This window comes from Rhamphochromis sp. 'chilingali' (assembly GCF_963969265.1).
Source record: "Rhamphochromis sp. 'chilingali' genome assembly, chromosome: 14".
Classification (NCBI taxonomy): Eukaryota; Metazoa; Chordata; class Actinopteri; order Cichliformes; family Cichlidae; genus Rhamphochromis; species Rhamphochromis sp. 'chilingali'.
In genome coordinates this window covers 35659958-35686026 of record NC_137941.1, presented here as the reverse complement: position 1 = coordinate 35686026, position 26069 = coordinate 35659958, and the positions used below count along the sequence as shown (strand labels likewise).

The following is a 26069-nucleotide window of genomic DNA, read 5'->3' as shown; positions in this document are numbered from 1 at the left end:
GCTACTATGGGCACAGGCCCAGTAACTCAAATGATGCATTGTCATATGTGTCAATAGTTCAAGTGTGTATTTGATGAAGGCACTATCTCTGATGCAGCTGCTGATTCCATGTATGCAGCAGGGAAAGCAGAGCAATGTATTTTAGGACAGTGAAAGGGGGGCTGGGACTTTCCTCCAGGGCCTAAACCACCCAAACAGCTTTGCAAACAGCTTGACATTCTTGTTGGTATTCTTGATATTCTTAGCTTGTTTCTATGTGTATTAGACTCAACAACCACCTCTGAGAACATCGGCACTTCCGAGCCAGTTAAGACCAACAGGCTTTGCCTCGAGCAGTTTTTCCTGGACTCCTGGTTAACACCAGAGGTGTGGAGCAGGAGAATAACAGCTGGTGAGAAACTGGAAATACATACAATATGAAGCGCCTTGAGGCAACTTTTGTTGTGATTTGGCGCTATATAAATAAAATTGAATTGAAATGTTCTTAACACCTGTCAGCGTGGCAGAGCCAATGATTTCTGTTCTGTTCTCATTAGTGGTCCCTGTGTACCAAACAGCCTGGCAACAGAGCATGCTCTTCACTGGGAAGCAGCAGAAGGTCCAGCAGCAAGATCTCCTCCGAGTTATTCCTCCCCGGGACATGTAGGACATGCAGCCGCTGCTGGGCCTTCTTTACCAGAGAAGTGGTGTAGTGAGTCTATTGACCGATTGAAGTTGAAATCTTTGATCCAGGAGCCGGTGGTAGGGAGAGTCCAGTTTGATGGTAGGGATGTCTGGGATAATGGTGTTGAACACTGAGCTCAGGTCCACCAAGAGCATCATACTCTGAGTTTGGCCTCACTGTCCTGATTATTTCTTCATTTTAGAAATTCAATAAGGTTTTCTTTTTTGTTTTGTAGTATTGCAGTTTTGTGTTCTGCATAAATTAGCTCCCAAGTACCCAGGCAATGGTCATCAGGTAGAGATATACATCTCAGGTATTTGACTGGCCCTTAAAAACTCTTTGTTGACTACATGTTGTGATTTCCTGCACACAACTAGAAACAAATCATTACACAGATAGTGAATATGCACTTCTCAGAAGCAACTCGGCTGCAAAAATATCCCACACATTTGGAAAACCATTTGTCTCATCAACTTGATAAAGATTAACAATGAATAGATTTCAATAAAATCAATAAAAGACAGCAAGACAGGAAGGAACTCACCGGAAACGAGTGAGACAGGTCACCCACAGACACGAATCTCACAGAAAAGTGGAATTCAGAACATGGTCTGTCAGTTCAATGCATGTTTTTCTGTGACACACTCACACACCCTTATTAAAATGCCATAGCCAGTCTGTGTAGCAGGAAGGGCAGTCTCAGTGCTTCATCTCTTAATCATGATTGCTGCGAACAGATCTCTATTTCTTGACTGTCAGCGAATCTCCTGATCCTTAGTGCTCAAAAAAATATTTTTTGGCCGCACGATGAGGAGGTGTATTCACTGTGAGAGGAGAACGTAGGACCCAAATCAAAGCTTTCATTTTATTTCTAATAAATACCAGTTAATGTTAGTGTTCTTACAGTTTAATTTCCAGACTTAGGAAAGAAATATTTTTCATGCCAGGCAAATGCTGCCTTACACAAAAAAAGATCGATTCTCAGTCACTCAGAGCAAAGAATACAGTTTATTAATTTTACACAGCAAATACCTAAAGACGAGACACCAGCAATGTATCGGAACTGGGAAGAAACGTGGAATGGTGCATTCCTATCTAGTGCATGAGTGCATGACTGCGTTCAAACACAAAGTGTACAAGAAGAACCTCAAAGATGTGCTCTAGCTGTTAATAGGTGTACATTTAAGAGTTGCCATCTAGCCCCCCTTCGTGGTAAAGGTGGAAGCAATGAATGCATCTTTTTTTCAGCCATTAGGGAGACATTTAGGCCATAGACAGTAAAAAAGATTAATTGGGTCTGAAAAATGAAATGTGATGCCTAAAAACCCAGATGTTGAGATGTTGATCGCTATTGCTGAAAAATAAAAATCTGATTCTACAAAAGTCTACGAGGAAACAGTTTCTGACCTGATATCTCTGAATGCTCTGCTGCTGAGTTCATGGGCTCAGTCATATATAACATCTGCTTTTTCACCCACAGTGATAGCTATCACCTGCTGTCACCTGCTGTCACCTGCTGTCACTGTAAAATGTGGAGCGCTGTCTACCAGCTTCAAAGGGGGACTGAAGAACATGGACGTCCTGTGACGCTGTAGCCCAGGACTTTTCATGAGGTAATTTTTTTTCCTGACACATTTTCTTGTTATAGAGACAATACTGACATCTATTGTGAAAACAGATACACTTTAAGATGTAAAATAATCATTAGGAATTTTGCCTGAAGTGAGCAGCAACATCTTGACAGTCGGCTAAAATCTTGTACTTGTGTTGTTGTTTTACACTCCTAATGTGTAGTTATCATTTGGAAATGAGCGCCATCAAAGGAATATAATGCTAAAACTGTGTCCTCTCTGAAGAAAAATACCTAAATGATCAAAGTTGCTTTGTTTCAATAAAGACGTATAATTAGATGTTTTATGAACATTAAACATCTGCTGTAGCTCCATGCTGCAGTTGCTGCTGACTTACAGACAATTAAAAGGGTGCTGAATGAATTTCCTTGACCGGAGAAAGACTCACTGTTCAGCATCCTCTATTAATCTAATATCACTTGTCACTGAAACACAAACAATGCATGTATAGAAGCGAACACAGTGATATACAAATATGGTCAAAACAGGTTAACAGGTTTGCTGACTTTACATGAGAATCCTCCTTATAGAGTGAAAGCAAGAAGAAAAGTGCTGCAGAGGAATGAAGGAGACTAAGAGCGATCGATACACTAGCAGAAAGAAGTCCATGGCGAGTGGAAAATGCAAACAGAAGGCAAATGAGAATAAATAAAGGACAGACAAAAATAGAGAGGGATGATTGGATCTAAAACATTTAAGTGCCCAGGAGATACGGTGTACACACCGTCCCACACTCCAACAATGGCCAGAGCATCAGCTGGTCTCTGAGAGCGTCTGTCCTCTTGCTGAACTCACAAACACACACACGCATACAAACAAGCACACACACTGGTAACACAGAGTTCAGGACATCCCGTTGGGATGAGCTGTCATCTTCATGGTTACAGTCCAAGTTCAGAGCTAGGACATAGATGGCACACACACACAGCAGTGTCCACCATGTTCGTTGGTCAATGCACACACACTCACACACACACACACACACACACACACACACAGCAACAAAATTGTAGTTTTGGATTGCAAACTTCTGTGTATGTGTGTGTCCATAATTCATCCTCTCTCAAAGTCTCCCAGTGCGTCTCCATGCTCTGCTTTTAGTTTGCCCTTCTGAGTTTCTGGTGCCAAAGTGCAGTCGGCAGATTCTGGCAGCCCTGGTACTCTCGCTGCATCTCGCTATCTGTTAGAGGTGGTGTGGCATTGCACGGGGCACCAGCCAAGGTCACGTTTAAAAGGCCCGCCCATGGCTCCAGAAGGCGAAACATCCCAGCATCCTGACACATCATGAGAGGAGATTAGAAAAGTATTCAGAGGAGTAAACACTGAAACAAAGATTCATCTAAAAGGTCACCTTTCCCAGGTGGTCCAGCAAGCAGGTGGCAGGACTGATTAAGGACCAGCTGCTGTCCTCCCAGCCTGGACTCAACTTGTGGTTCAGGTGGGCATAAGTCTGCCTGGCCGGGTTCTGGATTAGAACCACATTGAGGTGTTTCTGAGAGCCTTGCAGCCGCTTGGATAGGACACCGCTGTAGCTCTGATCCACAAACAGCAGGACACGAGTTGCCCTGCAGCCGGCCAGGTCGGCCAACAGCTCATTGACTGAGTAGCGCTCTTTTAGATCTGCCTGGAAAAAGAAAGGGAGGCAGAGAGAATCAGAAATGGAAGTGTGTGAAGGCACACAGGGACAGATGGATTACAAGGAAACAGATGTGAGACAATCAGGAAAGAAAAGCAGTCAAGTGCCAGCAGTAGGAAAGAAGAAAGGACCACATCAGCATCTACTGTTTACCATGTACCATGTTCACTTTTTGGCTGGCCTCTTGCACCATAGGTTTAACTTTCTCCAGTCCATCAATTCAATTCAATTCAATTCAATTCAATTCAATTTTATTTATATAGCGCCAAATCACAACAAAAGTCGCCTCAAGGCGCTTCATAGATACAGAGAAAAACCCAACAATCATATGACCCCCTATGAGCACTTTGGCGACAGTGGGAAGGAAAAACTCCCTTTTAACAGGAAGAAACCTCCGGCAGAACCAGGTTCAGGGAGGGGCGGGGCCATCTGCTGTGATTGGTTGGGGTGAGAGAAGGAAGACAGGATAAAGACATGCTGTGGAAGAGAGACAGAGGTTAATAACAGATATGATTCAATGCAGAGAGGTCTGTTAACACATAGTGAGTGAGAAAGGTGACTGGAAAGGGAAAACTCAATGCATCATGGGAATCCCCCGGCAGCCTACGTCTATTGCAGCATCACTAAGGGAGGATTCAGGGTCACCTGGTCCAGCCCTAACTATATGCTTTAGCAAAAAGGAAAGTTTTAAGCCTAATCTTGAAAGTAGAGATAGTGTCTGTCTCCTGAATCCAAACTGGAAGCTGGTTCCACAGAAGAGGGGCCTGAAAACTGAAGGCTCTGCCTCCCATTCTACTTTTAAATACTCTAGGAACAACAAGTAGGCCTGCAGAGCGAGAGCGAAGTGCTCTAATAGGGTGATATGGTACTACAAGGTCATTAAGATAAGATGATGAGATGAGATGAGATAGCGTTTATTTGTCAGTTGCAGGTCTTTTGTCCACAACCGAGATGACAGACCTTGCCGACCGTACATACAATACAAACATCACATTGGGGAGACAGGTCAGGCTAGGTAGCGAGGAAAAAAAAACATTGAAATGTGCAACACAAAAGGATAATACAGGAATGCACAGGTATCAACACACCATAACACAATAAACACAGACAGCAACATGGGAAAGAGTTCTAGTGTGTACATCTGATCTGGGACCGCTGCAATCTTTCGACTGCGCCTCCAGCTGACCCGATGTCCACATCAGAGGGGAGGTAAGCGTTGGAGGAGGCGTTGGATCCGGGGTAGGGAGGGTGATGCGTCAGTGAGTGCTTATCAGTATCAGTATATGTATGTGTGTGCGTGTCCATAGTTCAGCTGAGACAGTGTCCTTCACCCTGCCAGGCTAAGTAAACAGTCTTCCAGCCAACCCAGGTGGCCTTGCAGGGAATGGGAAGGAACAGACTCAACACAGTCGTTATGGGGCCTGATTATTTAAGACCTTGTATGTGAGGAGCAGGATTTTGAATTCTGGATTTAACAGGAAGCCAAAACAGGAGAAATCTGCTCTCTCTTTCTAGTCCCTGTCAGGACTCTTGCTGCAGCATTTTGGATCAGCTGAAGGCTTTTCAGTGAGTTTTTAGGACATCCTGATAATAATGAATTACAGTCGTCCAGCCTGGAAGTAATAAATGCATGAACTAGTTTTTCAGCGTCACTCTGAGACAGGATATTTCTAACTTTAGAGATGTTGCACAAATGGAAGAAAGCAGTCTTACATATTTGTTTAATATGTGCATTGAAGGACATATCCTGGTCAAAAATGACTCCAAGGTTCCTCACAGTGTTACTGGAGGCCAAGGTAATGCCATCCAGAGTAAGAATCTGGTTAGATACCATATTTCTAAGCCTCAGTTTTATCTGAATTAAGAAGCAGAAAGTTAGCGGCCATCCAGGTCTTTATGTCTTTAAGACATTCCTGCAGTTTAACTCATTGGTGTGTGTTATCTGGCTTCATGGACAGATAGAGCTGGTTGTCATCTGCATAGCAGTGTAAATGTATGCTATGTCTTCTAATGATGCTGCCTAAGGGAAGCATGTATAATGTAAACAGAATTGGTCCTAGCACTGAACCCTGTGGAACTCCATAATTGACCTCAGTGTGTGAAAAGGACCATCCGGTGTAGTTTCTCTGTTGACACTTGAGTTTGGCTCTAAAAGTAAATCGCTACAAACTCCAATGTTGTCCAGCTTTACAGGATAAATAAACAGCGTGCTCGGGGCTTCCCATGATGCACCCAGTGTTCTCTCGTCCCCTTTTACCTTACAATATTAAGCACCTTGAGGTGGCTTGCTGTGCTTTGCTGCTATATAAATTACATTGAATTGATCCCTGGATTGTGCTGGTGCTGTTGTTGCCTTTTAAAACATTTTTAATATAGTCATTAAAATAGAAAATAGGCCAATTTATCCAGATTGTATTTGATGTCAGTGAGTGACACTTTGGTATTAGACAAGTCTTTTATGTAGCACTAATTAGCTGATTTGTGTGTTTGTACATTATACCCTTAAACTTGGATGTAGCGTACTACCCAAGCTAGCAGGTGTTACCTGATAACTGCCACTCTAGTGTGGTCATTGTAGACAGCAAAAGACTTCAAACCTGTGACGTCACAGTGAATTGTTATAATATATAATATAATCTGTGGCCATGCACATTTGTTTTGTTTTTTTCATGTTTGATTGAGTGCCACTACCAAGTTTTACCTTTATGTTTACTTAATTTATTCTAGTGTAGTTTTCTTTGTGTGTGTGTGTGTGCACGCGTGTGCGTGTGTGTGGTGGTGTAGCCTCTTACAATGCCATTAAGGTTGGCATCCCACAGTAGCATGGTGCCATCCTTGCACGTTGGTGAGTTCAGGTACAGAACCAACATGTCGGCACAGTGCTGCTTCCTGCAGACGTACGACACGTGGTTACGGATCACCGATTTCTCTGTTGCAGAGTATGCGCCCTCTACATCCTCTGCAAAGGGAGGAGACCGCAGAGAGGGGTCAGGTACAGACACACATTTTAACAAACAGTCGGTGCGTCAACGTCCTATAATATTCGGCTTTTATCATCAGCCTACGTTGCTGAATTTTAGAAAGATTGTTGTTAACAAAACTCAACAGACATGATGTTGAAAGAACAGAATAAACTACAGTGAAAGTATATATATAACTTTATAAAAATTTAAAGGAGGAAGTGTTTGTAATTAAATAATAAAAATTTGTGTGATTATTCAGAATTTATCAGAGCAACATATCAAAACAGTTCTGCAGCCAGTGAACAAGCACCGATTTTTAATTAGTTTCTATACTTGGCAAATAAAGATATCAAATAAATGTAGTGGACATTTTGAAAGTAAAGAGTAAAAACTCCACCAGTGTTCCTACCAGGAAGCTGTCCACTGCTGCCGAAGAAGGTCTTAATGTGATCCTTATGGAAGCCGTTGTTCTGCAGCATTTTGTAGAACCGCTGAAGATTCTGAACATGATGCTGGAACATCACTAGTTGCTGCCAGCCACCTACACACACACACACACACGTTTCCATCACTGTACTCTGACTTGCATTCAGTTCTTAAAGACTCGAACCGTAGACCAATCATTAATACTAAAACATTATGGGAGCTGCATTTTTGACCAAAAGCTAAATTATTCTCCATCACATAAGGAGGTGTACTAAACAACTATATGGCTATATAGAGCTGACATGTCACCATACTAACTTATTTATTTACTACTAAACTTTACTGACAGCTATGGTTAGCAATAGGGATGGGTACCGGTGTCCGGTGCCATGATGGCACCGGTTCTAACATAAACGGTAGTAACCAGACCGAAAAGCAGCGCACATTTCGGTGCTTTATTTCGGTGCTTTTTTTCCCTGAGCTGTGATACACTTCTAGCCAATCATTTTACGTTTCCGAGGATAGTAGGCGGGCCCAGGTACGTACGTTCTTTTAGAGCAGAGCTACAGATTAAAAATGCCCAAGGCGAAGCGGTCAAAAATCTGGCTGTACTTCACAGCAAAAGATGCAAACTCAGCAGCAACAAGTGCTTTAAGCTGATACTGTGATACTGTCAAAGGAGGTAACACCAAGAATCCGATTAAACAGCTGGCGACGCATAGCGTTTTTTTTAAAAGCCGAGAAATGCGCCGTATTTGATAGCTTGCTGCGAGACCTCACACCGTGCACATCTACTGCGGGTGTGGTGCCTGTTATCGGACCCGGAGTTAGCAACATCCCCAAAAACAGGAAGAGGAGAGTCCTGGCCCCTAGCCCTGCCAGTGTAGCAGAAATGATGAGGATGATGATGCAGCAGCAGCCGTTCTTCTCTGCGTGAGTAGCTTAATGTTGTTCTGTGTAATTTACGTTGAGTAGGCTAACCACGTTATTACATTAATGCATGTAAGGTGAACTAGCAAACACCGTCGTAGTTACATGCAGCTGTCTTCTTGTTTGATGGCAGATACTCCCTTCACCCTGGCCAAAAAGGCTAAAATGACCAAAGAAAAAGTGGAAAACAGTTAAACATGAGAGGTTTTTGGATAAAGTTTGTGTTTTTTCCATTGTTTAAGCACTGCTTCCAGCCAAGAGTGATGCCATATATGCCCCATAGCTGCAGAAAAGGCTAACATTGCTATCTTTTTACAAAAAACCAGCTGAACTTGCTAAGTGGGAGAAGTGGACATTATATGGCACCAAGGAAAATTAATGAACGAACAAAACATTTAAGGTCTATAAAACTCTGTATATCTATTGATGCATGCCCGTATAAAAGTACGTATATAAGCTGGAGTATGTATGCTGCGGAGTAAAGGCAGGCATGCATACGGTAGTTGATTAGAATTGGCACCCACACCTTTTGTTCACTTTAGTTCTGTTTGTTTTGACTGTGTGCTTGCATGGTTATTTCTCCTGTAATGCAATACATGTCTATGTTTAAACTGTGACAAAACTATCAATAAAAATTACAGTGTCAAAAAAAAAAACAAAAAAAAAAAAAAACAGCTGAACATGAGAGGTTTTTGGACCAATTTTGTGTTCTCCATTCTTTAAGCACTGGTTTGAGCACCGTTTGAGCACCGGCACCATTTCAAAAGTACCGATTTGGCACCGGTATCGGATAAAACCTAAACGATACCCATCCCTAGTTAGCAATAAGGAACAGTTTGCATTTTACTGGAAAGAGTTTCATATTGTGAAGTAAAGAGCCTACAGCATTACAGAGAGAATCCCAGTGATCACAGTGTCATCTACGAACACTTGGCAGCAGTGAGAAGGAAGAACTCACGTTTACCAAGAAGAGACTCCTCCCACTAGGTGGGAATTACACCAGATGGGAGGAACTGAATGGGAATACCAAAGATGAATAACAAACTTATCATCAACTAAAACCAACATGGAACTTCAAGCACACATAAGAAATTCATAAACAGAAGGAAAGTAAAACTACCATCATAAGCAGAAGGAGCTTGAACATTAATCCCATTTGAACCCAGGATGAACCTACACTCAAAAAAATCTGCTGTTGGATGAACACAATTTAATCTTGGCACCTTTTTCCACGTGATTTAACCAAGTACAATAACTCTTTTTGACCATGTCAAACCAACACATTTGGCATTTGGTGGTTTAATGCAATCAGATTATGTTGGATCAACGTAGTATACTTACATTGACTTGAAGTGAGTTATTGAAGTATGTAAAGTGAAATTTGTTTTAATTCATTCTACACAAGTTAAAAACTTCAGGAAAACACAATGAAATCTTGTTGTTTAAACAACTACTTTGTTAATCAAGGCAATATGGACTGAAAATGTGACATCATTCTGGGGTAAAACCACACAGGATTGTGGGTACGAGTGGCCAGTGGTACTAGTGCACGCAGGCTTTCACATGAAAACAGTCACACAGCGATAAAAAGAAACACAAAGAAAGGCAAGAAGCTGTTGTTGTCATGGTCCGCGGCCTGGCGTCCGAGGTGCTGATGGGATGCCCATGCCCACGGGCGTGGCTGCTAACTCCACACCTGCATCCCATCCCAGGCGATCACCAGGTGGACTATTTAATCCTGCCCAGCCTGCTGCTCCACGCCAGTCCGTAGTCGTCTCTCAGTGGTAACGTACACCTGCGGGAAAGCCCTTATGAAAACTTATTCGTCTGAACTAGCACTAACTCTGCCCTGTGTACTCAGATCACAACTCGGCGTGTTTTGAGCCACCTGCCTGTCCACCTACCCGTCTGGAATTTGGATCACGATCAGCACTCGCCGCCTCGACTTTTCTGGAGCTCCCCCGCGGACCCTCACCCCTCCCTCCGGCTCCCTCAGCCCCGCTATCATCGTAAGACGCATACTCTACCTCCCCTCGTATGCTGCCATTTCCCCGCACCCCAATAATCCTTTTCCTTTTTCTGTTGCAGCCTCCCACAGTCCCGCTCTCGGCGTTCCTGCGCGACTCACCTCCCGGTCCTTCGGTTTCTCTGGTTCCACGCGTTTTCCCCTTCTACCCTCCCGGGACACCTTCAGTTATGATAAAGTTTATTTTTTTTCTCATACCCCGGTGTGTGTGTGCTCTGCTTCTGGGTCCAGCTTGTGCGCGGAACTTCGGTTCATGACAGTTGTATTATTAACTGCAATAGCCGGTCGCATGACAGCCACGGGAAGCCGACGGGATTACGTTGTGGAAGAAAAATTGTTCAAGCCATGTTTCCGAAGTAACAACGAGGCGACGGATGGCCTGGATTGCAGCCATTCAAAGACCAAATATAACATCCCAGAACACTCCAGGTTAGTCTGCTCCAAGCATTTCCACAAAGGTCAGTCTTCTGTTGTAGTTATTACGTAATTTATCATAACACAATTGTTGATGTAGGTTACAAGTAAGTCTTATATTGATTTGAATTGAATTCGTTGCTATGCTGCTTTGTTCACTGTGGCTTTGCGGGCTAATGTTTGTTGTGTTTTGTAGGAAAACCAGCCTACAAAATGTAGGAATGTGATCCAGACTGGGCCCCTCTGTCAGCCTGGGTCACACCGAGTTTAAAGCTGCTACCAGATCTGATCAGTTAAGAGAGAGAGCGAGATCAAAACAGCCACGAAACGTCCGCATATATGTGCCCAAGTGTTGTACTGAAGCAATCAAGTGATGAATAACTGTTTCAGTATGTTGTTTTGCAATGGTTTTTGTTGTTGTTGTTGCATTGTTGATTTGTTTTTCACCGAAGCAGCGAATAAAGCACGATGGATTTTTACAATTTTGCCTCTTTCCTGTAAGATTCTATAATAGAATGAAACAATAATGCCAGTTATAAATAAAGACAATAATTGAATGAATTACGAAACACTCATTGTTTTCTGAGATCTGAAAATGTTGTGTAACACTACAACCTGAAACGACAAATAGATGCGTTGGCCTGTAACAACAGTTGTGAGATGGAATAGTCCAAATCACCAAAGTAAACTGGACCTGGGCTTGTTGCAGGGATTTGAAGTTACTAAACATGTTGTGAGTGTGTGCACTCACACTTAGGACCATATGATAATAAATATGTGCGTGATGAAAGTCGGGCAGCAGGCTGACGTCCTTACTCCACTCTATGCTCGTGTGGGTCTGACCCTTTCACTCCTTGATTTTTTCCTCATACTCTTTTCGTCACGTCTGTCTTCGTACGGAGCTGCCGTGTTCTCCGTCGTTTTGTACATCACTGTCTTTGGGGCAAATAAAATGCAAGTAGGGATTAAAACCGCAGAATTAATGAATGAAACAGCTTTTATTTGTCACTAGCAGGTTGCCCTGCAGCGAGATGGAAATGATTACCGGTGCTGGAAATGCTTGATGCAGTGTTTTGATTTTGTTGCCACTTGTACCCACAATGCAATGCGTGAAAGTCAGGTGGTCTGTCGATCTCTATTACTGCTTCTCTTGCTTAATGAACCAATATGGGCGTTGATTATTTCATAGAGACAAGCAACCATTTGCACTTACATTCATGGGTAATTAAGAATCACCAATAACTCTAATTACACACTGCAAACCAGCCAGATTGTGGATTTGAACCCAGGCCCTTCTTGCTGTGAGGCAACAGCACTAACCATCACACCACCAAGCTGTCGCTCCAGGCCTAACAAAACTAGGAAAGCTATGATTACCAGGCTTGCTGCAGAATTTTCTGTACGTTTTTGTCCTTGACAGGTTAAACCACAATAAATAGCGAGAGCACACACGTGGTGTGTGTGTACTTGTCTGCCTCTTAAAACTCCAGTGGTTTTCCTGCAGTTTGACATCTCATGTGATCTTGTGAATTTCGTGAGTCCAGGCAACTAACCACTCTTACTAGACTGTATCACATCATCTCAACAAGAACGAATTACGTTGCCGAATTTCATGCAGATGCTACATGATGTAATTATGTTCACCATAGAAACATGAAATTATTTCGTTCAAGCTACAAGTTTGAATCTTGTACATGTAACAATCACCCAACTTCATTTTTTTGATTATACAGATTTTTGGAACAGGACTACAGAACTAACCACATGAAGTAAGACCAAGAGGAATTTGTATAAGGTAAGGAAATAAACAAGACCGGCAAACACTAAGCGATAACAGAGAGCTCCTCACGATGCTATTGTTGTCTGTAAATGTTAGGTAGAAACAAGTGCTTGTATGAATGTGTGTGAATGGGTGAATGTGACATGCTGTATAGGGCTGTATAACAAGCAGTCCATTTACTAACCATTTGTCCAAGGTCACAGGATAGGGGAAACCTATCCTACCTGTCAAACAGTTACACCCTGGACAGCTGGCCAATAAGCAGGGCTAACACAGAGACATAATTCACACCTGTGGTCAGTTTGGAAATGCCCATGCATGTCTTTGGAGTGTGGGAGGAACCTTAAGTACCCGGAGAGAATATGCAAACTCCTCATAGAAAGGCCATAGACGGGATTTGAACCCGGGACCTTGTCGATGTAATTGGCATGTGACTGTAGCAATATACTAATACTAATTTACTTGCATACTACTAAAATTTGCTGTCAAGGTTTATTTCATGAGACCGTTACATAGACATAAAAACAGCGTACCTGAAATGAGGACAGCATGGTCACAGGTCTGGTAGAGGCGACAGGAGAGGTGAGTGCCCAGAGGCTGCTGATGGCAGCGTCTCGTGTTTTTATTCAGCTCACAGCTTGAGACGGGCAAACTAGGCGAGTTCACGGGCAGCAGCAGAGGACATGCTGCAAAGTCTGTGTGATCTGTCCAGGGAAAAGGAAAGTATCACAGAAAAGACACAGAAAAGGTCCTTGTCCCAGAAGGACGTCGCGTTTTCAGTGGGAGAACCTCACTTGCACTGAAAACACTACGTTCAGATGAACAGAATAAACCTTCTGGGATTTCCTTACCTGGATGACTGAGCAAGCATCAAACACAGATGTTTGTCTTAAAAGACTACTTTAATGAAAGACTTTGGACTGATATATCGCTAGACATGTCAAATTAGTGTTGGTATCCTTCTACACTCACCAACAATACAAAAATACTTAATTGCACATTTGGCATGTGAATGAAACTTTGCACAAACATCTTCAAAGATACAGTGATTATTAGCATATGTTTTTTTTTTTAGATTTACTATAAATCCCAGTTATTTGGATTTTCATATAAACTTAGCACAAAATTGTTAATGATCTGGACAGGGCCCACACGATAGGGCAAATTCAAGCTGGTTTTTTGTAAAACCAAGCTGCACCATTATTTGGCGCGAGTCATAGTACCGTCTCCAAATTGGCCAGTTCTAAGTTAATAATTGGGGATGTCAAAGATGGGCCATGAAGAGGGTGTCCCAAAAAGAATACACCACAACAAGACCATTTCCTCACCCCACTAGCACTTGGGAACCAAAGGCCATAGGGATCCTTGTACAGATTTGCAGTCCAGGTTTTCAGGATGATATGGCAGACAGCTCTCTGGACCGTAAAGAACTCCACTCTCACAGGGCTGCCATGATTACAGTTTGACATCATGTGCAGTAGAACCAGAACATGTGGAGAAATGTTACGTTCAGCAACGAGTCAAGATTCTGCCGAAGACATCGCAGGGTCAAAGTGTGGAGAAGATGTGGAGAACATAATGCTGTTTGCTGAACTGATAGGGGAACAGTTTTTGGTAGAGCTTGTGTGATGTATTAGTATAAGGCAGCATCTCCCTCCATGGGAAAACAAGGCTTGTCATCACTGGAGGAAAGCTCGATGCTGAGAGACATTGAGATTCTGCAGCCAGTGGCAATCCTGTGTCTCCAGAGTCTGGGACCAAACTCTGCCCTCCAAGATGACAACGCACCCCCTCAGAGCGGGGTTTATCAGGCACTGCCTCCCGAACTTTGGAGAAAAGAGGATGGAATGCCTTAACTGCAGTGCCGACCTAAACCCCACTGAACACTTGTGCGATCAGCTTGGGTGTGGTGTTCGTGCCAGAGTGACCAACACAACCACAATGTCTGGCTTGCAATGTAAATTGTCATGTACAGCGGTGCCTTGGAGTCACACGTGGAACATCTGAATTTGGTCCTGGACCGCTTGCAGCTTGCTGTCCTCACAATCAATCCAGCAAAGTGTGTCCCGGCCAGAGCTAGAGCCGTACCTTCAGAAGAGCACTATGCCACTATCAAGTGTGGCACTAGACTCCTTAAAGTACTACTTGCTGGGGAGGGAGTTCATCTTGCAGACTGACCATAAAGCATTGCAGTGGCTGAACAGGCTGAAGAACTCAAATGGGGAAATTATTCACTGGTTCAAGCCATGCAGCCATTCCAGTTCAAAGATCAGCACATCCCTGGAAAACACGGCACAGCTTCCAACTATCTCTCTCGCTATCCTAGCATCCTTGAAGTGTGTGTCGAAGCCGCACCTGCAGCTGCACAACTCTGCAGACTTCCAGTGGAATAGAATGAGTCTACAGGCAAGCAATGCAGCAAATGCTATGGCATTTTCCTGAGATTTGCTAATTTCGTATTGAGGTGGCATAACTCCAAAAATGCCAATGTGGAAATCAAGCACTAAATTTTGCGCACTGATGTGAGATAATACTTTAAATATATTATCCATAATTATCCAGGTTAGGACAAGACCACATCATGTGACCCTCATTTGCTGGATTATGTCCACACCTGGGACAGGCAGGATCGGCTTCTGGGAAAACTTTGAAAGCCTCTCTCTTGTATAATGAAGACGATGAAGAATTTTAAACTGAATTAAACCACGGCGAATGCAAAGGGAGGAGGTATGTATACGATTCAAGCAAGATCTCCACTCATCATCAGATAAATCCACCCCAACGTCTTTTTCCCAATTATTTTTAGTTTTTTCCCAAGTAACAGGCCTTAAGCTCTGTATCAGTTTGTATATGACGGAGATTCACCTTTTGCCAAAAGGATCTATTTCCAAAATAGTATCCACTTGATTTTTAGGAGGTAAGTAGGAGAATGAAGGAAACAATGTTTTTGCAAAATTTCGTATTTGCAGATATCTAAACATATGTGAGGTTGGTATATTGTAATCTCTCATCAAAGCATCAAAGGTGTTAAAAGTTTCTCCTGAAAATAAATTGTAAAAAAACTTCAAACCATTATTGTGCCAAATTTGGAATGCTTTATCTGAAATGGATGGCAATAAAAAGGTTAAAAGCAACAATGAAAAAATTACTAACCTGTTGCAAACAGAAGCGCCTTCTGAATTGAAGCCATAATCTAATAGATGTTCCTACAACTGGATTTGTTATTTTCTGTTTTGGATTTAGAGCTACGGATGAGGTTAGGAGGGGAAGTGGATTAGACATCAGTTCCATTTTTACCCAAGCCTCACCCTCGCTGTTCTCATAAACATATTTCCAGTGCAATAATTTGGTGATATTAGCCGCCCAGTAGTGGCAACCCTAGCCCACCAGGCTCTTTTGGTACTTCCAAATATGATTTTTCCATTCTGGGATTTGAATTTTTCCAAATAAATGTTGCTATTAATCTGTCTAAATCTTTGAAACTTGATTTGGTTATGAAAACAGGAATCATTTGGAAAACATAGAGACGTTTTGGTAAGACCGCCATTTTAACTAGATTTATTCTGCCTGCTAATGAGATTGGAAATGTTGCCCATTTTTTAAAAATCTTGTGATGTTTGTTCTAACAAAGTGTCAAAATTATGAATCCGCAACTCCATCATTGTGCGGGTTATATTTATTCCCAAATATTTAAACATTTCTTTTTCTAACTTAAAGGGGAAGGCAGAGAAATCTTGCTCTCTGTTATTAATAGGGAACAGTGGGCTGCAGCAAGGCTTCTGACGAAAACATCGAAATACTCACATATAACACCGCTGCTTATACAGTTACACTGGCTCCCTGTCGAATTCAGAGTCCACTTTAAGATTCTGGTTCTCACATTTAAGGCTCTTCAAGAACAAGCACCATCATACATCATTGAACTCTTACAGCCCTATGCCCCTAGTAGGTCTCTGAGGTCTTGTGGTCAGGGCCTACTTGTTATTAAGTATACGAGACTGAAAACTAGGGGTGATCGAGCTTTTGCTACTGTGGCCGCCAGACTGTGGAATTCTCTTCCTCAGAACTTAAGATCTGCTGATTCACTGATTACTTTTAAAAAACAGCTAAAAACACATCTTTTTAAAATTGCATTTTGTTAACTTTTGATTGTACTTCGTCTTTTTAATCTGTGTCTATACCTTGTAAAGCACTTTGTGATCCCTTATCTAGAAATGTGCTATATAAATAAAATTTTACTTACTTTACTTACTTACTTTTCCAATTCAATTTGCATCCAGATATGCGTCTGAAGTGATCTAATACCTTGAGCAGTTTTATATCTAATGCCGTTGGATTAGATATATACAGCGATAAGTCATCTGCACACAATGATACTTTGTGCATTGTCCCGCTCCTAGAGATTCCAGCAACCTGATTGTCCTCCCTAAGAGCGATAGCTAAAGGTTCGATTACTAAGTTGAAAAGATAGGGAGATAAACTACAGCCTTGCCAGCAGCCTCTACTAAGCTGAAAGAAGTCAGAAGTTACATTGTTTGTCCTCACTGCCGCAACCAGAGAGGAATACAGTATTTTAATCCATTTTTGAAACAATGGGCCAAATTCAAATTCATTTAGGACCGCATGTGTCATGATCCTGGGTCCTTTTGACCCAGCGTTTTGTGTTTTCTCTTCGCGATTTTGGTTCTGTTCTCTAATTGGAGTTTACCCTGTTCCCCCTGTGTGTTCCTGTTTTATTGTGAAGGTCTGTGTCTTATGTGAGTGTTTTCAGTTTGCCTCCCTGGTCTCGTCATGTTAATCACTCCCAGCTGTGTCTCCCACCTGTGTGTAATCTCCCTGTGTTCTGAGTGTATTTAAGTTGTATTTTCTGTCTTAGTAATCGCTGGTTCGTCTGTGTTGTTTCCCCTCGGTCTCCCTGCGTCTCCCCGTATGTATTTCTCCGGACCTCCCTGCATCCTCATTCTGGTTTGTCTTATTAGTTTACCCAGTTTAGGTTTCCGGTTTCATGTTTTGTCGCCACCGCTGTTTGTACTTACACCCCTGTAAATAAACACTCACCTGCACCAGAGCTGCCGCCTTTTGGGTCCTTACTACAAATCCACACGGCTTGCCCCGCAAACCGTGACAGAACGAACCAGCCACCATGGACCCAGCGGCAGTCAATCCGTCCGAGGAGCTCCAGGACGACATCGGCTACAATGTGGAGATCCTCCTCGGGCTGTGGCTGGAGAATCCTCCGTACGAGCTTCGCCGCGCCGTGGAAGGTCGGCTACAACGTCTCTTTTCCGGCCTGCCATGGCTACTGAATTCACTTCCTCCGACCATACAGGCTTTTCTCCGGCACACACCTCACCTTCTCTCAGCCACTCCTGCCTCGCTGCCCGGCCCGTCAGAGCCGTCTGCGGGGAGGAAACGCAGATCGCGCCGCAAGCGCGCCACCCCACAGCCGGACGTTCGGGCTTCTAAATCGCCGGCTGTGGTGAGTGAGGACTCTTTTTCATTTTCAGACTGCATGACTGTTCATTCAGGGGCTGCGTTTTGTGTGGCGGATGGCGAGCTGCTTATCGCCTGTGCAGCTACCGGCAGCTCAGTTAGCTCCCCCGCAGCCACTCTCAGCTCAGTTAGCTCCCCCGCAGCCACTCTCAGCTCGGTTAGCTCCCCCGCAGCCACTCTCAGCTCGGTTAGCTCCCCCGCAGCCAGTGCTCCTCTCAGCTCAGTCTCCTGTGCCTCCTTCAGCTCAGTCTCTTGTGCCTCCTTCAGCTCAGTCTCTTGTGCCTCCTTCAGCTCAGTCTCCAGTGTCCCCTTCAGTTCAGTCTCCAGTGCCCCCTTCAGTTCAGTCTCCAGTGCCCCCTTCAGTTCAGTCTCCAGTGCCCCCCTCTGCTCAGTCTCCAGTGTCCCCCTCTGCTCAGTCTCCAGTGTCCCCCTCTGCTCAGTCTCCAGTGTCCCCCTCTGCTCAGTCTCCAGTGCCACCCTCTGCTCAGTCTCCAGTGCCACCCTCTGCTCAGTCTCCAGTGCCACCCTCTGCTCAGTCTCCAGTGCCACCCTCAGTTCAGTCTCCAGTGCCGCCTGTAGCGCAGGCCCCAGTAGCTCCAGTGCCGCCTGTAGCGCAGGCCCCAGTAGCTCCAGTGCCCCCGCTACCCGTAGCTCTGGCTCCAGCAGTACCGGTTCCACTCATTCACTCCATGCAGGGAGAAAATTTAAGGTCCAGTCAGGGAGTTTCTCGCGCTTTAGCTGCTTCAGGCACCGTTCTGCACTCCAGGGCTTCCCCAGAGGCTAGGTCTCAGTCCCCAGCTGATTCTGGACCCCTGAAGATTAAGCAGCCCTCAGAGAACAACTCCGTGTCAGTGCTGTCTGAGCAGGGCCAGTGCTCAGCACAGCACCCATTGCCTTCATGTCTGCCAGAGGACTCCATGCCTGCTGGCTTTGCGATGGCTTCTGCTGGAGGGTCCAAGGGGCCCGTCCAGCCTTCGTTTCGTGTCTCCGCTGGAGGGTCCGAGGGACCGCTCCGGCCTTCGTCCCGTGTCTCTGCTGGAGGGTCCGAGGGACCGCTCCGGTCTTTGTTTCCTGTTTCCGCTGGAGGGTCCGAGGGACCGCTCCGGCCTTTGTTTCCTGTTTCCGCTGGAGGGTCCGAGGGACCGCTCCGGCCGTTGTCTCCAGTCTCCGCTGGGGGGCCCGAGGAGCCCGTTCAGCCACCTGTCTCAGCTGGAGGGCCCGAGGAGCCCGTCCAGCCACCTGCTGCAGTTTCATCATCATCCTCGCCGGCTGCAGCTTCATCATCATCCTCGCCGGCTGCAGCTTCATCATCATCCTCGCCGGCTGCAGCATCATCATCATCCTCGCCGGCTGCAGCATCATCATCAGCCTCGTCTGGTCCAGCTTCATCCGAGCCTTCAGCCTCGTCTGGTCCAGCTTCATCCGAGCCTTCAGCCTCGTCTGGTCCAGCTTCATCCGAGCCTTCATCCTCGCCTGGTCCAGCTTCATCCGAGTCTTCATCCTCGCCTGGTCCAGCCTCATCCGAGTCTTCATCCTCGCCTGGTCCAGCCTCTGCAGCCTCGCCTGGTCCGGATCACCATCGCCTGAGTGGCCGCCGTTGCCTTCCGCACGGCCGGTCCCCGGACCGCCATCGCCTGAGTGGCCGCCGTTGCCTTCCGCACGGCCGGCCCCCCGAACTGTGTCCACGTCGCCGCTGTTGCCGTCCGCACGGTCGGCCCCCCGAACTGTGTCCACGTCGCCGCCGTTGCCGTCCGCACGGTCGGCCCCCTGAACTGTTTGGACTCCTGTGCTGTCGGCCCCCTGGCCGGCCCCCTGAACTGTTTTGGACTCCTGTGCTGTCGGCCCCCTGAACTCTTCTGTTTTGGGCTCTGTTTTTTCCTGTGTTCTGGTGTGCTTCGTTTCTTTTGGTTTTGGGCTCGTTTTTTGTTTTTGTCTTTTGGCCTTCTGGTGCTCCGGTTTTGTTTTGCTTCGAGGCTCACCGGTCTGTAGGAGCTGCATTGTGAGGGATCCTTACCCTTAGGAGTAAACTTAATTTCATATACACAAATATTGTGACACCGTTCTTTTTTCGACACTTTATTTATGTTTATTCGATTTTGTTGAAATAAATGAGTTCTATTTGTAGTGCACACATTTAGTTAGCTTTGATACAATCATCTTTATTAAATTCTTTTTCTCTGTTTTACCGGTGCTGGCAGGGGTTTATGTCGCTGCTCAGGGCTGCTGGCGTCATGAAGGGCAAAAGATATGCTCTGTTGAGCACTGTTATACACAGGAAGTGCTGACTGGGTGATAGTAAGTGTAGTTCTATCATGAGGAAGAACAATTATCTTAAATGTTGCATAATTGCTTTTACTTATAAGTTGCTTATTTGCTGAGTATCATTAATTTGAAGTAAGTATTAAACTAAATGCTGCTTTTGGGGGCTTTTGTTGATGTTAAATTTGTTGGTATTTGTGTTCCCCTTATGCATCAACCTGGTCTGATCAGCCAGTATTTAAGTCCTTTGTGTTTCTTGTGTGTTAGTTCAGTTTTATTTTGTTGAGCAATTAGTCTGGAGTTATGTTGAATTGTTATTTTGTCTTGAGTTTAGTTCTGTTCCTTTGGCCTTGTTTAGTATGTATATTGTTGATTCATTTTGTCTATTTTTCTGGGGTAAGTAAAAACCACCATTTTTTAGAATACCCACTTTGTGCTCCTGCCTAACCACCTCACGAGGTTCAATGACATGGCGAAGGAGAATATGCAGAGCTGGAGGATGCTAAGGATAGGGTGGGATGGAAGCAGATGATCCTCTGTGTGGTAACTCATAAAGAGGACAGCCAGAAGAAGAAGTAGCTGTAGTCACTTAACCATATTTTTTTTCAATGTTTTGTTTAAATGTGGGCGATCGTCTAATCCGGTCGTTAAGTGATGACGTGACGAATCCTACTTCCGGGCCTAAAGTAGTCTGTGTTTAATATGGCTTTTGTGTTGTGAACATGTTTAATGTTTTGTATTTTCTTCTATTTTATCTCAAAAAGCTCCTAAAACAGTCAGTGATCACTGCTGACCTCCCTCGGCTTTTATTACCGCTAATCATTTATTTAAGCTCAGTTTTTAAAACCTTAGGATGTAGCTACAGCCCAGCCCATGCAGCAGTATATGAATGACTAACCTCGTATTGTGGATGGATTATCTCAGTTGTTCTCCTGGCTGAAGTTTGGTCCTTTTACAGCATCCTGCCATGCGATTACATTTGTTCCTGACCACCGAGAACACTCACGTTAACTTTTATCCAGTGGAAAAAAAGTTAGCTTGTTTATATTATGCTAACATAGCTGTGTCGCTAGCGGTCACGTAGCACATCATTATATAGCAGCTAGCCCAACTTCAGTAACCCTACAAACGTCACTGCTGTTTAGTTTTCTGTCTTCATTTATGCTGGAAGTGATAACAGAGCTGTACGTTTGAATTTGTTTCCAAAACCCCGCAGTCAGGACATGCTATATTGTATTTAGATAGAAGCTAGCGAGCTAACTCCCTGCTAACTTCTAACTCCGTTAAATGTCATAAATTCCGTTTTCATGGATGCCTGGATGTTAAACTCAATTGTTACACCTGGTAGAGCAGAACGCTGATCATTTTATTAAAGATGAAAGACTTTAGACAGTTTTTCAACTCTCAGTAATGCCACAGTGATCGTTTGATTTATGGACCTGCAGCGGAGTTTAGGCCCAGACACGGCTAGTGACGTCAGACTTAACGACCGGATTGGCTGCAGGAGTGTGCAAAACACAGTAGACTCCCATTTAAGACACTTGTGTATTTATGTCAGTTGTTGTGCTTTCTGTGGTTATTATGTATTTCAGTTCAGCACAGAATCATTACATATACTCCGAATACTCCAAATACTCTGAATACAGTGCTGTTAATTAGTTGTCTGTAAAAAAAAAAAAAGGGAAAAGTATGCCCTCTAAGTGGTTAGTGTAGGCTGGTTGCAAGGACTGAGCTGGGCTTTTTTCAGACCTGCTGTACCTACCAACACATCTGAGTCTTTGTGTTCGGTTACTGTCTCTGACTCCAACGACCAGTGGGAGGAAGTGGACCTCACAGAGCCCTCCAATGGCATGCTCGAGCAGACGGTTACCACCGCTGGTGCTAATGGTGCCAACTGTCATGTGACCATTACCAATCACCCTTTCTGTCCCGGTGTGACGATGCTTCAGCTGGTTCTCACAGCGACCCTTTAAAGCTAGCGTCAAACATTCATCACCTGAAGACACAAAGGCAGACGACAGCAGGAGAAGGTTTAGGGTCAGTTTCCTGTAGTGGGTAGATGAGTGAAAGGGAAATTTGAGCACTGTGAAAGTAAAAATAAATGATAAAGTTTGTTAGCCCGGCCTCCTTTTCTTAGCTTTATAAGTAGAGTAAGGTTCTGCAAATGTTTAATACAGCCCTTAATCTTTAATGCACACCAAACCACTAACTGGGAGAGACATGAATTACCTTGGACCCTATTGGTTTAGAGATCTTTATGGAACCGGTAAAAAAGTGAACTATATATAGCTTTTCTTCCACATCTGTTTATCTTCTCTACTTCCTTTTTTGTCTTCTACTTTTACCATTTTCTTTTCTTTTTGTCATTTCTCTCTTTTCTCCTTTCTGCCCTGATTTGGTTAAATTAGGTCAAAAGAAAGTTTCTCTCTAAAGAAAATGCTCATGTAAATCTACCTGTGGGACCCAGCAGGGGGCACAGTGCTGCGTGTGCATGCATGAATAGCTCAGCATTTGGCCTTAACCCCTCTCACAGTGGGAGGTCATAAACCTGCACTTGAACATACTCTGCTTTTATCAGAGATGCAGGAACACATACATCACAGAAAGCTTTTATTTGCCGTCCCTTTGGAGCAGTAGTGCAGCAATAACGCACTTTTAAAAAACTCTCCTACTCTGCCTTTTGACCTGCTGTTCATTAAAGCTGTTGTTGCCACTGAAAGTGGAGCTTTTCAGATGCATGGAAACTAATTCTTAAGTTCGCCTCACATTGGTCTGTCTCCTTGTGAATGATAAGGCCAGGTATTAAACTTACCTGCAACCTGTACCTGCAGAAGAGGCACAAAAAAAAGAATTTTGCACACTTCTCAAGGTGAACGGAGAAGTGATGGAGCTATAAGTCAAATGTCATTATGGCAGAAGAATAACACAAATAAGAGGTTTTGGGGGAAAAACCCTTCAGTCCCCCCCCCCCCCTTTCCCAGCTATGTTTCTTAGTTGCAGCCTGCATGCTGGGCTGCATGGTACAGGTGAACCACATGTTCAAAGAAGCCTTTTTAGGGGAGTTTTTCAATCATTGATTGATTTGTCCTTTTCAGGCCTGTGAAAAACCTGAGGAAAACTGAGGCATGAGGAAACACAGCTGAAACTAATCAAAGCAACAAGACAAGGAAGTAAAACTCAATACAAGATCAAACCACTATCAAATAAAGCAGACCCTGCATTTACTGATTATTGACTTGACATACACTATATTGCTAACAGCATTCACCCACCCATCCAAATCACTAAATTCAGGTGTTTCAATCACTGCCAATGCATTGGTTTGGTGGTTGCCAGAAAACTGTGAGCCCGGTCCTCTTATCCAACATCAGTGTCTCATAAAAACAAAAATACTTCTAAGCCTTATGCAAAGCTTTCCCTGAAGAGTTGAAGGTGTGCTGACAACATATTAATCCTATGGATTAAAAATGTTATCTTACTCATGTACATGTGAACAAGTGAATGCTTTTGGCAATGTAGTGTAGGAGGAGGAACAAGAGCTCATAGAAAACAAACTGGAATCAAGATTCAAAACCGAATGGGAACCAACACCAGACAGTAAAACAATCAACATCTGCAACTAAGAAACCATAGACATAGACTGGTACCAGTACCATACTTACAGAGATGTGTGGTTGGACTTCCATGAGTCAAAACTAAAAAGCAGTGCATGCATACATGCATGTGGCGCAGTAACATAGCAACTGGGACAGCTCGTGGTCCACACATCGTACAGGTCAGTAGCTGCACACAGGTTTCTGGTTTGTGGGGTGGGAGAGTTTTTAATAATGAGGCGCTCCACTGGATAAATCTTTTGCTGTACCTGAGTCCTAATCCTCACAATCCTTTGCACAGTGCACAGCGATTTCTATCAGAAGAGTTTTCCCTTAAATCAAATGCATCTTTGTACATAAATTAAAGCACATTGTTAGTCGATCATCTGACAACTGCAGCATTACAGTAACTCGCCTCACCCAGTGAATCTGTCCCAAACATCTTATTTTGTGATCCAGGGAAACTCCTTTACTCCTCCCTGTTCTGTGACTGCAGCAACATTTCCTACATCCACCACTTCTCCCAGCTGACCTGTACCAAAGTTAAAATTAATCCTAACAAATAAAACTTATAGAATTTGATTTCTTTTTGCATCCAGAGGAGTTACCTCCTGCTGGCAAACAGATCCACGTAATCTTGACTTCCAAGGCTGGGCTATGTTTTCTATAAACTGTGTGATTTATCCACAACACGAGTTTTGTCATCAAATCATCTAGCAGTGACATTTTTTTTAAATTGGCACTCTGTGAGCTCTTAAAGTTCATGGACTGGATAACTGTCGGTGTCTTGAGACTCACCCAGGTAAATGCCATCTAGGTGGGAGCATCTTTTCTTTGTCACATTCACATCCACATAGAAGAGGACCACTGGGTGTCCAAAGTTCTCCCCAGGGCTTGGATCTAGCACTAACACAGCATCGTGGGCCATGGAGCGAGGGAGAGACTGCTGGTGTCTGTGGGGACCCTGCATCCCGTTCAGCACCTGGCTGCCGCTGAAGCGTCTCCGTAGCTTGGAGCTCAACATCCCGACGGAGGAGTCTGGTAGGATGGCCAAAACTTTGTCAGAGTGACCTACCGGGATGCGAAACAGGAAAACGGATTTTACAATGCAGCTATTTCATGCATACTTAATAATATGTAATAGCTTAGTAAGATACCTCTGTAAGCATCTGGTCAAATCTTTGTTAACTTGTGAGTAAAATTAGGTATGTTCTGAAAAATTGTTTGAAAGCACATTCTCCTGATGGTCATGGATGTTTAAAGACATCTTAGGAATAAATATGTGTACATCCACCAGACCTGTGTGCTCAGAGGAAGCACACTGAACACTGTGAATAACAGAATAAGAGAGTACTGCTACCTGCGACACTGTGAGGCTCCGCCACGTACACAGCCACCGAGGACAGCGGCAGGTGGGCGTGCTGCCTGCATTCAGCCTCAGAGAGGGAGGACAGGCGACGGCAGCGCTCCAGCTGGTTCCACTGCAGTGACTGGAGGGCTGAGCGGACCCAGCGCTCCAGCCTGCTCAGGGTTACGCTGGCTGCTGGGACCACAACTGTAGTGTGCAAAATGAGGACGAGGAGGAAAGCTCTGAGAGAAACCATTGTTACACTGCAGTTTTTTCAAGTGTTTACCTTCCTCCTGTTTTTTTGTGTGTAAATCTCTTTTTCTTGGTTTTCCAAACCTGTTAGTCTTTGTTCTCTTCTATCCACATATCTTTCCTCTGACCACTTTATGTTATTGAACTTTTCTGTTCCTCTATGCAAGATCAGAACCTCTGTTTAAAATCTCAGCTACAGGTTTTTTAAACAAACCAAATTCTGTATATCTTCAGTTGTGCCTTTTTCTTCTTACTTTATTTAAACTAAGACACAAATATTACTCTACAGCATCGTATCCATTAACAGGTGGACTGACTTCCTTTCATTCTGCTTTTCTTTGCATCTGAGGGGATAAAGTGGACATCAACATCTTCTGACTGATCTTCCAATCAAACACCTTCTTCACTTTTTTAATCCTATTTTCTTCTTGATATCAGCAGGAAAAAATCCCAAAATATCCAAAAGTCTCCAAAGTCTTGTTCTTTCTTGGGTCTTTTTCTTCTTTATTCATCTCTGGTCCAGATTAGTCTCAGGTTCAGAAATAGTTTAGTAGGTGAGAGATCATCATCAGTTCTTAGTTCTCATTTCTCCTTCCTGTCCCGTCTGCCTGCACATTGTTCACAGAAGCATTCCTGCTGCTGCTAAACTCACTG

The 26069-nt window shown here is 44.0% G+C and overlaps 1 protein-coding gene across 1 annotated transcript; it reads right to left on the bottom strand.

The window, feature by feature from the left end:
• Positions 1-1694: 1694 nt before the first annotated feature.
• On the bottom strand, positions 1695-26069 carry LOC308409827 (uncharacterized protein). Its single transcript, XM_080902826.1, has 8 exons — positions 25176-26069; positions 24614-24886; positions 21985-22218; positions 13004-13174; positions 7304-7435; positions 6724-6890; positions 3647-3919; positions 1695-3569 (listed from the first exon to the last, which is right to left on the bottom strand). Exons 1-8 carry the CDS (start codon positions 25417-25419, stop codon positions 3393-3395), a joined length of 1671 nt encoding a protein of 556 aa, XP_080758952.1. The 5' UTR covers positions 25420-26069; the 3' UTR covers positions 1695-3392.